Source organism: Pecten maximus, chromosome 1 (genome assembly GCF_902652985.1).
Source record: "Pecten maximus chromosome 1, xPecMax1.1, whole genome shotgun sequence".
NCBI classification, from domain to species: domain Eukaryota; kingdom Metazoa; phylum Mollusca; class Bivalvia; order Pectinida; family Pectinidae; genus Pecten; species Pecten maximus.
Genome location: NC_047015.1, coordinates 12,679,174 through 12,691,503, shown reverse-complemented (window position 1 = coordinate 12,691,503; position 12,330 = coordinate 12,679,174). Strand labels below are relative to the sequence as shown.

The 12,330-nt window shown below is 36.3% G+C and overlaps 1 protein-coding gene across 3 annotated transcripts in view; it reads right to left on the bottom strand.

Annotated features, from left to right (window-relative positions):
* The window catches only part of LOC117325327 (lysosomal alpha-glucosidase-like), a 40,230-nt gene extending 37,341 nt beyond the window's left edge, over window positions 1–2,889 (bottom strand). For all 3 annotated transcript variants that reach the window (XM_033881468.1, XM_033881477.1, XM_033881483.1), the window contains exons 1-2: window positions 2,760–2,889; window positions 1,081–1,753 (exon numbers count right to left, since the gene is read on the bottom strand). In XM_033881468.1, coding sequence (XP_033737359.1) covers window positions 1,081–1,698 — 618 coding nt within the window. In that variant the 5' untranslated portion in view covers window positions 1,699–1,753; window positions 2,760–2,889. The remainder of the gene's footprint in view (window positions 1–1,080; window positions 1,754–2,759) is intronic.
* Between the last annotated feature and the right edge of the window lie 9,441 nt (window positions 2,890–12,330).

The following is a 12,330-nucleotide window of genomic DNA, read 5'->3' as shown; positions in this document are numbered from 1 at the left end:
CAAACAAGTACTTTTCCCTCAAAACCGCAATGGAAGAAACTTGTGAAAGCGTCAGTGTTGTCAAAAGAAGAAAAAGAGTGGAAAGAGAGAATGATGAGCGATAATGAATTCAGTAGATTTAGGCTTATTCATAATAAATTAGAACCGCATGTGTTATGGAAACTTGCAATGAAATATCCTTGCTGCAGAAACTCCATACATTATGTTATGAAAATTGTCGTTTCCAACTTTACAAATGAATTGACAGAGCTATGTCACAAATGCGGCAATATGTATAGAGATGTTTTAACCCATATCATATTAGACTGTAGTTGCATCGATAATCTGAGAGATCAATTATGGTGTTCCATCGCATGTATTAGTGACACGGGTTTATTGTTGAGTGTCTATCTACATTCCCTCTCGGATAAAGAACTTGTACATATCCTAATTGGTGGACCAATTAATTTCGAATTGAGTAAAGTAGATATTGATGAATTCAGAAGAATAACAGTAGTTGCTGTTGAAAAAATGTCAAAAACTTATTACCGGTAGCAACATTTAAAGTTTTTTTTCTCTGTGTTTGAATGAATATACATCATTAATTACGGTTTGCACGTATGATTTGAAGTGTAATCTATTAATTATAGTAATTTAATATATGAGTATGTGAAATATATATGTCTAGAAAGTGATATTCGAATGCACCTTAAATGTAATGTCTGTTTATAGAGACATATTATCGTAGATTATGTACATAGTACCACTAATCGACTATAATGCACAAGTCTATTATTAATTCCACTTGTAAAAAATTATGCACATTTAATTATTCCTACATGCATGTCATTCAAATGTATTTGTATATACACTTATGTATTTATTCTGTTAATAAAATCTTCATTTTGGAGGAAATAAAGAGAATAATAATAATAATAATATACCTGTGAACTGTCAATCTTATTGATATCTGATTTAATGATGCAGTTATTATCTTGACAAATAGGTTTACTAATAGGTACTGGACTGTAATTATTTGAGGCAGATATATATATGCCAAAATAGCATTGACTTAAATTCCTACTTGATAATGTAAAGTACCTTGATCCTCAGTGTGTAGTCTGTTCTATAGGTGACGTCCACCACTGCTGTCTTGATGTCGTTGGAGTAGTAGGAATTTGTTTTCCTGGAGATCTGAACTCTGACTCCTGTGGGATGGTAGTTAACGCTGTCTACAATATAGCCTGGGTAGCCATCTGGGTAGAAACACCAAGGAACGCCTAGTGGAAGGCCTCTGACAGGGACAGATGCATTCAGTACCGGATGCCAACAACATCCCCTTGCCCGACACCTGGCCTCGGTCACCAAACCTTCTGGGGCACAGTCAAATTTCTCACTATCTTTAAAGTTACTACAGTTATCACCGACTCGCTGTTTATGTTTCCCACTTGCATTTTGATATGGGAGGTTTTGTTTAGAGTTTGTATCCAGAACATGGTCATTACTGCCTTTGTTTAACAGCTGAGTGGTGATGACAACTGGACTGGCTTTATCAATATTACCTTGGAAGGCATTTCCTTTGTTCTGTTGCTGATCACTTTGCAGTGAATTAAGGAACACAATCTGTATCTGAGGAACTACTGAAGTGTTGAAGTACAACAGTGCGCTCACTACACACAAGATGACTGTGCAAGCAAGCCAGTCAAAACGAGGCTTCATCTTGATATCTTTCCAACTTCTCTATATCTCGATTGCCATATCAAGATAATTTAACCTGCAGAAAAAAAGGTATCCATTATCAAAAAAATGGCCAGGCCACATGCAAGAAAAGACTAATCACACTGCAGAAATTACATATATATATGCTATTCTTAAACCCTTAGCTTTCCACAATTGACATTATTGTGTTAAATAGGATGAGGTGAGTCTTGTCTTATCCATCTGGTGCATCGATCTACAGGACAGTCATTGGCATCACATCTAAGGCAGACTTCCAGTCTTCCTCACAGACTCCCATGTCAAAGACCGATGTTTGTACGTACTGTTTGAAATATCCATGTGTCATCAGCTCAATTAACAAAGCTGAAGACTGCTGAATTGGAAGGCAGCAAAGTGGTCACTGTTCGACCACATGTTATACTTTCTCTGATTAAGATGATAGAGCCTCCTCAAAAACTTACCTTCACTCACACAGAGACATACAGCACATGTACAGCTACAGTAGCACAAGTGGCTAGCTCAATAAAAATGGCTTTTATTCTTGATATTTCATATTATTTTGCAACCGAGCTGATCATTTTTTTCTGTACTATGGGTATAATAATTCTTCCATTTTTTAAGACTGTTATGTTGATTTTTTTCCCAAAAAAAAATCCTATTGCGGTAAAATACAAATAATCATTTCATTTGCTAAACACGAATCTAATTCAAATATGTAGAATAAAATACGTTTTCTTTCAGTTAGTCCCCTAGCCTGTGGTTGCTTGGTGTAAATCCGAAAAGCTGACGAACTGAAATCACAACGAAAATGCAAAGTTCATATTTTGTACTATAGACCTTATACAGGGACGTGCATACGCGGTCATCTCAAGGTTACTGTTATGTGATCAGCTGACGAGCAGTCTGACGCATACACACACAACCCCACTTTCAACAGTACATAGCCGACAGTTTTGGGCACTTAAGTTGATTGACATTGCACAGTAATAGAACACTACAGTATACTTTTTGCTGCAAAATAGCATCCAAATGAATTAAAAACTCTACTTATCGATACAAACCTGAAACGTCACAATCGACCACAAAGCGACTTGATAGTTTGTTAAGACTGAGTGATCATGGTCATGAAGGAACAGTCTGAACTGAAATTACACCGCTCCTACTGGCGTTCCGTGTTACGTTTCCGTGTTTACTAACATTAGCATGTGACCATACAACTGACTTAATCAAGGTCTTTGAAACGCTTGATTTTAACGTCAGCACAGTCGGAACACCTCGTCTTCGTCTGCCAGTGTAGAAAATAAATCATGCGTGGATTCCGATGTATATTTTATTTAAAAAAGAATATTTTATATTAAACATCAAATACATTAAATATGAATACATTGTTATCTATCAAAAAAATCTATTAACGAGGAAACATCACCGAAAACTAAACATTTTACAATGATTTATTATAGCAGAGACCTATATACTAGGGACTCGCAACAACCGCTTTTCTCGCATAGTCACGACCTCACCTATTGTTCTCATAACCGGAGGTATATTTAGCACGAGATCTAGCGAGACCAAGCGCTGCGGCTGCGCAATAGGTGGATATCGGAGTTGTTTATATTAGTGACATGTGCCGTGCCAAGAGATGGCGACGACTGTCTGTGCACATGTGTCACCGCGTTTGGCCGAGATAACTTCACACTGGCGATAGTTATACCTATGCACTGTAATGTATATCGGAAGATGTGAACAACGATATTTAAGTAGTGTCTAACCGAAAAAAGCACCATTTTTCCGTTAAAGATTCATATAGAAACACATGGAAAATGTCGTCCGATTTTCTGCCATTAGACGATGATCTAAATTTAGATGTTATAGAGAAATATACTGACGACGATTCTTATATTTTCGATAGTGATACTGACTTCAGTCAGTGCTTCCCTAATTATACCGGACTCTTACAAGGGGAAATATAATCACCTGTGTTATTTTCTTTGTATCTAAATACACTTTATTAATGACAACTGTCCAAGTATTGAATTACAGATGCTTAATCTTTTCTTGCTAATGTATACATACCGACGACATGGCTTTATTTGTTAACTGCCCAGAAGATTTACAAATTATGTTTGGATATATTTGTTAACTGCCCAGAAGATTTACAAATTATGTTGGATTCTGTGTATGCATATACCATAAAATGGAATCTGGAGGTCAATGTTGATATAACTAAAATCATGGTGTTTAGAAATTGTGGACAAATAAAAAATAATGAGCCATGGAAATATAATAATGAATAATAATGACAATATAGAAATTGTTGACCGTTTTAAATTATTGGGTATGCTGTTCAACTACAATGGGAAGTTTTACAAAACACAAAAACATTTTGCAGAACAAGGCAGAAAAGCTTTATTTTCTCTGACAACTTCTCTTAGAAATCATTGCTTGAATGTAGAAACTTATTGTTTTATTTTTGATTCGTATGTAAATAGTATTTTACGTTATGCATCGGAAATATGGGGATTTCATAAAGCACCAGATGTCGAAAGCGTACATTAGAAATTCTGTAAAAAAAAATACTTAACTTAATAAGGTGCCTAAATCAACTGTTTACTGTGAATTGGGTAGATTACCATTAACTATTATGAGAAAATTAAGAGTGTTCAAATATTGGTGAAACAGTCGGATAATCTGGTATTGAAAACATGTCTTGATGAAATGGTAAATGAGAATGACGTGTGGATATGTGACATTAAGAATGAATTAGCCGCTTTAGGTATTGAGTACATGTTTTATTCTAATTCACCAGTAGACTATGTTTTTAAAAGCATTGAGCAGAGATTGACCGATGTTACAAAACAAAACATGTTAACAGATATCTAGTTCTTCGAAAGGTAGATTATATATCGATATCTGATAGATAGCCACTGTGTACAGTTTTAAACCTATAGAAACTAAATATAAATGTATGTGGAGCATCCTCACACAAATTAAATATAGAAATAGGTAAACATAATAATATTACCCAAAGAAATAGAACCTGTAACAATTGTGATTTGGGTGACATCGAGGGCGAGTTTAATTTTTTTTGATATGTCCATTATATACAAGTCTGAGGGTAAAATGTATCAAACAATATTACTACAAAAGACATTCTGTTTTTAAATTAATCCAACTATTATCTGTTAATAATGTTAGAGAGTTGTCAAATTTAGATTACATGTAATATCTATATTTGGCTTGCAAAAGACAAAATTTATTAGTGTAGATAATTTTATATTGAACAGTTTTCATGTACATGTATGTAACACTCTCCTGTACACATCTGTAGTTGTTTAATGTTATATATCTTGTATACCTATAGGCCTTATAGAGCTCATCTGCACCCACCACTAGACCAGTGATTCGTTGATTTATTTCACCAGCAGTTTTACAGTATAAAAACCAGCATTAAAACTATGCCTTTTATTTTTTTTTAGAGATATTTCTTGTTTATTAGACAAATGCTATAGCAAAAGTCTTAAGTTAAGTAAAATGAAAAAAAAAACAAAAAAAAACACTGTCATGTTTGATGATTGATAATATTTTATTATTTAGTTTTGAAAACTTTGATAGTACTTAGGTCATGTACCAATGGTAGATCTTTTCTTCTTTGGCATTCTGAAAGAAAAAAAATCAAGTTTAATAAGTATTGATACATTATGGTATAGAATAGGCAGAGAAGCTTCTATAAGATTTAAATTTGAAACATTCAAATTTCAAATACCCTGCAGTAAATTCATCTACCCCAAATGTTGATTAAACAGATTCGTAAATTCAAAATTAACCTAAAAACATATATATCTAAATATGAATGGACTCATTTAAGTTTAATTAGGGAATGAGGACACACCTGAGGGATTTTTGTCTTCCAGAGTACAGGTAAATATTTAGATTGTATACTGCACAGCATGCCTTTAGTGAACTCTAGTATTTTGGGGAGATGGACATGGCCAGCCTCAGGACAGGTGTTGACAATGAGACACACCTGTTGATTGATGTATATCTCAAAGGTAATAAAGGTGTGGCCAATGTCCTTATGGTTTGGATGGAGTGGGGGAGCCCAGGTGATCACCATGACAATATTTTTTTCTGTAGACCCAGAAGTACAGGTACATACAGGTATATACTCTACATATATTCTGAATGGACCCCCTTTGAGTTTATTAGGAGATGCCCCATGACTAGGTGTAAATGTTTTTATCAAAGGTGAGGTGTGATCAATGCCCCAAAGGTTGGGGGGGGGTATATATATCGTCATAATGGGAAAAAAAATATATAACATTTTGATTTTATTAATTTCCCACACAATACAATAAAATATATACCACAGTATTTAATGTTTTGCTATGTGCAAAAGATATCATAGCTATTATATTCCAACACACTCATTCCTCGATCAATCCCTGCAATTCTGTATCAAATATCTGTTTTGAAACACTAAATAATTTACAAAAAGTATAATATTAAATTTAATTTACATTAGACTGATTTATGTTTTTTTCAATTAGTTCCAATTAATGCATTTCTTTCAATAATGGCTTTATTATTCATGAGATCAATGTTAACAGAAGTCATGGTTATACTATATAAAATTCTACAGATTATAGCTATCAAATCACTAATCTAATCATAAATATGATATTAAAGTTGAATTGAATATAATTAATGGATAGTTTAAATTATATACACCTTCCAGTTAAAAATAAAATAGACGATAGTGAGTGTAGGACAAAAGCCCCCCCGGACATTAGCCCCTAGGACAAAAGCCCCCCCGGACATTAGCCCCTTCTTTAGAAATTTTGCTGGTATACTTTATATAAATCTGTACTTTTGAAAAACAGAAACTATATATATATATATTGTTGTTTTTATCTCTGAAATTTGGAGAATAATTGTGTGGAAAATGAAGGTCCTTGGTTCAATGTCAGTGTAGCATTGTATGTCTGTCGTTAAACATCATAATTTATTTTTTCAAACTTTATATTATTAAGTAAGTTAAAAATTTCAGGAAAACTCTCAATGATGAACATATTGTTACTGATTACACGTAATTTTTGACTTCCTAATATACTGCAAATATTGATAATCAAAGAAATGCCTACAAAAGCAATAATTACACATTTGATCCCTATTTGCAGTGTCTCAAATTATAATATAATAAGTACCTAACCAAACATGTTGCTCTGCGTTGTAATAAGAAAAGTTTAATTTTAGGAATGATTAAAATCAAAGAAACAATGAAGCCATTAATGATATATTTCTTTCCAGGAGACCACAACATCAATGAAAAACCTACCAAAAACCTGTGTAACAGCTTATTATTTATGTAACAGTTCAAGTAGTTGTTGTTGAAACCGGTTGTTTACATTGCCGAAGCCACTGATGACATATGTATATGTAGCAATTAAAAATCAATAAAAAAATAAATATCATTTTTTTTATGAAGGGGCTTTTGTCCAATTTTTGATTAGTGTGAAGGGGCTTTTGTCCGGAGGGGCTAATGTCCGGGGGGGCTTTTGTCCGTACCTCGACGATAGTATACCAGCCATCTTTTTCTCTTGTTTTTTTTTACTAATTTTCACTGGGCAATAACTAAATATTCACAATGAATTACACAACAAATTTGACTAAACGCGATACAGTAACTATCGAGCAAGAATTATTTGAAAACCATTTTGAAATTGGTCAATAAATAAAAAAGGAGTTAAACTAAAACCATGTAGCACTGTCCTTAACACCAGCCATTCACAGTATAACCATAATTTGTTTTGTTTACTTATTTTCACTGGGCAATTACTAAATATTCACAATGAATTACACAACAAATTTGACTAAACGCGATACAGTAACTATCGAGCAAGAATTATTTGAAAACCATTTTGAAATTGGTCAATAAATAAAAAAGGAGTTAAACTGAAACCATGTAGCACTGTCCTTAACACCAGCCATTCACAGTATAACCATAATTTGTTTTGTTTACTTATTTTCACTGGGCAATTACTAAATATTCACAATGAATTACACAACAAATTTGACTAAACGCGATAGAGTAACTATCGAGCAAGAATTATTTGAAAACCATTTTGAAATTGGTCAATAAATAAAAAAGGAGTTAAACTGAAACCATGTAGCACTGTCCTTAACACCAGACATAAGCGGCCCGACATAAGCTAACCAGCTCGGTAATCGCCGTGAAAAGAAGTTGAACGGTCACATGTGCAGTCTTCCGAACATAAAGTACGACGGAATACGTTTGAAACACCAGTTTACATAAAAAAAATTGCACTTACGTTTGATTCCCGTGATTTGTTATCGGACAATAGTCTTCTATGAGCTGTGATAAAGCTGACCGTGTTTCAGGCGTACTTTCAATATGGCGTCTAAACATTAGGAGCAGCAATGCACTCTGGGATAAATCACCCGAACTTCCGCTTGGCGGTGACGTTTGGTAAGCCGATGAGCTTGTTGCGAATCCCTAGTATATAGGTCTCTGATTATAGACTACAGCAGAGTACTAGATCTAGAATATAATTTTTCAGAAAATAGACTAATTATTCAAACATTTCACAAATAATCTTTGAAAAAAACTTTTCCAACAGTGCCAAGTAAGGATAGCTGTCTGTGGTTTTAAACATCATGTGTATCACATTTTTAGATAATTTAACAACACCTACAGTATTGTGTATTTAGGGCCTATATTGTACAATCGTTTGAGATTGCGGGTGGTAGACACTGCTGATGGATTTTTCAGTCCCCGAGGTTTATCGTAACCAACTTGTCAAATTTTAATTCATTCGAATAGTGACACCGTTCTGTTGAATTATATGGGTCTTCTGCACCTCCTAATCCAGATTTTGGCATTTAAAAAAATCTGTTTCGAGTTTTTTTGTTGCCTCAATCCGTCACTAACAAGACCTTGAAGAACTAAACAGCTGTATGGTGTCCTGAACCTCACTGACGAGTCCTAGAGGATCAAACCCCTAACATCACTGACGAGTCCTTGATGGACCAAACAGCTGTATGGCGTCCCTAACATCACTGACGAGTCCTTAAAGGACCTAACTGCTTGATGACGTCCCTAGCATCACTGCATGGCTTCTTCTTCTTCTTCTTTTTTGGTTGTTAAGCCTCCGTCAAAAATGACGAATACGGCCAAAGGAAGGATCGTTGCATGCTTTTCAAAGGAAGAAAAAAAGTGCAGGGGTTTGGGTACAGTGAGAGGGGTTTGTTTAAAAATTTTTTTTTTTTAGTGGAAACTATAAGATAAAAACGTTATGAGTGTGTTTACGGTGTGTGTTTGAGATCGCCAAGGGCTGCATTGTGTATATGTGCCTTGAAGATCTCTAGTGTAGTGCATTGTACTGCTGCCACCGGGAGGAGGTTCCATTGTGTTATTGTGTGTGGGAAAAATGAATATTTGTATGTGTCATTGGTGGCAGATAGGTGTCTGAAGGTGTAGGGGTGTGTTTGCCTTGTCCTAGGGTCTACTGGGTGCATGATGCCGTGTGGGTCTATTGCGACATGATGGTGAATAATTTTGTATAATAGTATGAGTCTGGTCTTGAGTCTACGTGTTTGAAGTGTGGGCCAGTTGAGTTTGTCCATCATGTCTTGTACTGAACTTGTGTTGTGGTATCTGTTTTGTACGTATCGTGCTGCTCTGCGTTGAATTTTTTTCTATTTGGTTGATTTGGTTTGTGTTGTGCGGGTCCCATATGGAAGAGCAGTATTCCAGTTTGGGTCTCACTAGGGCTTTGTATGCATGTTCTTTTATATGTTGTGAGTTTATTTTCAGGTTGCGTTTTAGGAAGCCTAGTGATCTGTTGGCGTTTGCAGTGATGTTGTTGATGTGTGTATCCCATTTGAGATTTTTCTGTAATGTGAGTCCTAAGTATTTGCTGGCGTCGACTTGTTGCAGTGTGTGGTCGTGTAGTTTGTAGTTGTATGTTGTTTTGGTGCGTTTGTTTGAAGTCCTGCTGCGTTTATGTCTTGTTGTAATTTGTGTGCGTCGTCAATGTTGTTGATTGTCTTGTAGATGATGCTATCGTCGGCGAAGAGTCTGAGAGTGCTGTGTTTGATGTAGTCTGGTAGGTCGTTGATGTATATGAGGAAGAGTATGGGGCCCAAGCAGGTTCCTTGAGGTACTCCTGAAGTGACTTGGACTTTGTCCGATTGTTTCCCTTCAAGTAATACTGTTTGGGTGCGGTGTGTCAGAAAGTCTGTAATCCATGTGAGTGTGTTCCCTGTAATTCCGTAGTATTTGAGTTTGTACTGGAGGCGTTTGTGTGGGACTTTGTCAAATGCTTTGGCAAAGTCCATTATGACAATGTCTATCTGTTTGTTTGTATTGTTATTTAGTGTTAGGTCGTGTATGAATGTGGCGAGTTGTGTTTCGCATGATCTTGAGGAGCGGAAGCCGTGTTGGAGGTTGTAGAGTATGTTATTGTCCTCTAGATGTTTCATTGTTGCGCTTGTGATGATGTGTTCCATGATTTTGCATGCGATGCAGGTGAGTGAGATTGGGCGGTAGTTAGTGGGGTTGTGTTTGTCTCCTTTCTTGTATATTGGGTTTACATTTGCGTGTTTCCAGTCGTGTGGTAGTGTCCCTGTGCTGAGTGAAGTGTTGAAGATTTTTGTGAGTATGGGTGCTATGGGGTCTTTGAGCTGTTTAAGAATTTTGCCGTGTATTTGGTCAGGTCCTGTCGCTTTGTGGGGATTTATGTTTCCTAGTAATTTGTCTACTCCGTTGCATGTAATGTGGATTTGTGGCATGGTGGGGTGTGGCGATGGTCCTTTGTCTGGTATATTGTTGTTTTGTTCTGTTGTGAATGCGGCTTGAAATTCATGATTGAGGATGTTTGCTTTTACGGTTGGGTCTGTAGTGAGATGTCCGTCTTTGCGAAGGGATGTGATGTCAGTATTTTCTTTTCTTGTGGTTTTGATGTAAGAGAATAGTTTTTTGGGGTTGTATTTTCGGTTAGATTGTGGGGAGTCTGGTTCGTTTATGGGTATGTCTTTGATCATTTTTTCTATGTAGTTTAGGTATGCGTTGCGTGTTAGTTTCTGTACTTCTGCTTTTATGGTTTTGTATTTTTGTGTGAGATGGTGGTTAGTGCGGCTTTTGGAGTGTAGACGTTTGGACTGCTTTATGAGGCAACGGAGGGGGTGTGTCATCCATGGAAGTCGGTGTTTGTAGGTCAGGAGTTTTTGAGGTATGTTTTTGCTTACTGATTCGTGGAATGTTGATTTAAACGTGTTCCACATGTCATTTGCTGTTTTGTCAGTCTGTTGGTTAAGTGCAATATCAAGTTTGGCGAGGTCTTCTTTTATGTTGTCCCAATTGGCTTTGTGGTAGGTGTATATGCGTCGTGGTTGTTTGCGTGTTCTTTTCAGTCTTACATCTATTTCTGTGTATATTATGTCATGGTCTGCTTTGCCAATGGGTGGTGCTGTCTCTGTCTTGTTTACTATAGATGGTCTGTTAGTTAGTCCGAGGTCAAGTATGTGGTCACCACGTATTGGTATGTTTGTGGTTTGGGTGAGTGAGTTGTCAGCTATGATGTCAAGTAGGTGTTGGTGTTGGATTTGGTCTGGTTTACCTGTTATGGTTTGATGTGTCTGCCAGTCTATGTGTGGGAGATTAAAATCACCACCGATGTATATGATTGTGTTGTTGTTGTTGTTTGCGTTGAGTCTGTGCATGGAAATTTCTAGTTGTTGGAGTGAGTTGACTTTGTCTGTAGGTGGTCTATAATATGATGCTATTGTGAGGTTATGTGAGTTGGACATTGTGATGCTGGCCCATATTGATTCGTTGTCTGTTTCTAGGTCTGGCAGTTGTTGGGACATGTATTTGTTTGTGATGGCGAGAAGCATACCTCCGTGACTCTGTCCTCGTTTATTTGGGGTGCGGGCTTGAAGTACTAAACAGCTGTATAATGTCCCTAACATCACTGACGAGTCCTAGAAGGACCAAACAGCTGTATGATGTTCCTAGCATCACTGCACGGTGAGTCCTAGAAGGACCAAACAACTGTATGATACCCCTTACATCACTGACGAGTCCTTGAAGTACTAAACAGCCGTATAATATCGAGAGATATGCTGACCCTATGGAGGTTTTTTCTCTCCCAGAATGCCTGATTCAAGATGGCTGCCACTGGGGCAGCCATCTTGAAATGTGGCATTCTGGGAGAGAAAAAACCTCCATAGATGTCATCAATTCTCTCCCCTGTATCTTGGTTTTCAAATACAGAAGTGACATACCTTTCTTTAGTTGTATTTTCTTGAGATTTTATCTTTTCATGTTCTTTTGGACATCTTCTTCTTTCAATATCTGCTGTTGATGATTTATGGTGTATACCAAAAAACATTGGAACCAGATTCATCAGAGGCCTTGGTGATTAAAACAAGATCTCATGACAAATGATCCTGATGACAGGTAAAAAGTTTCTGTCTGTGTATCAGCCATGCTAGATTTGTTACACCCCATTTTTAAATATATGTAAACCACCAAACTTTCCAGAATGAGGCTGTAAAGAATTCAACATGGCAGCCGCCATGTGTTTACACCAGCTCAGGATGTTTATTGGT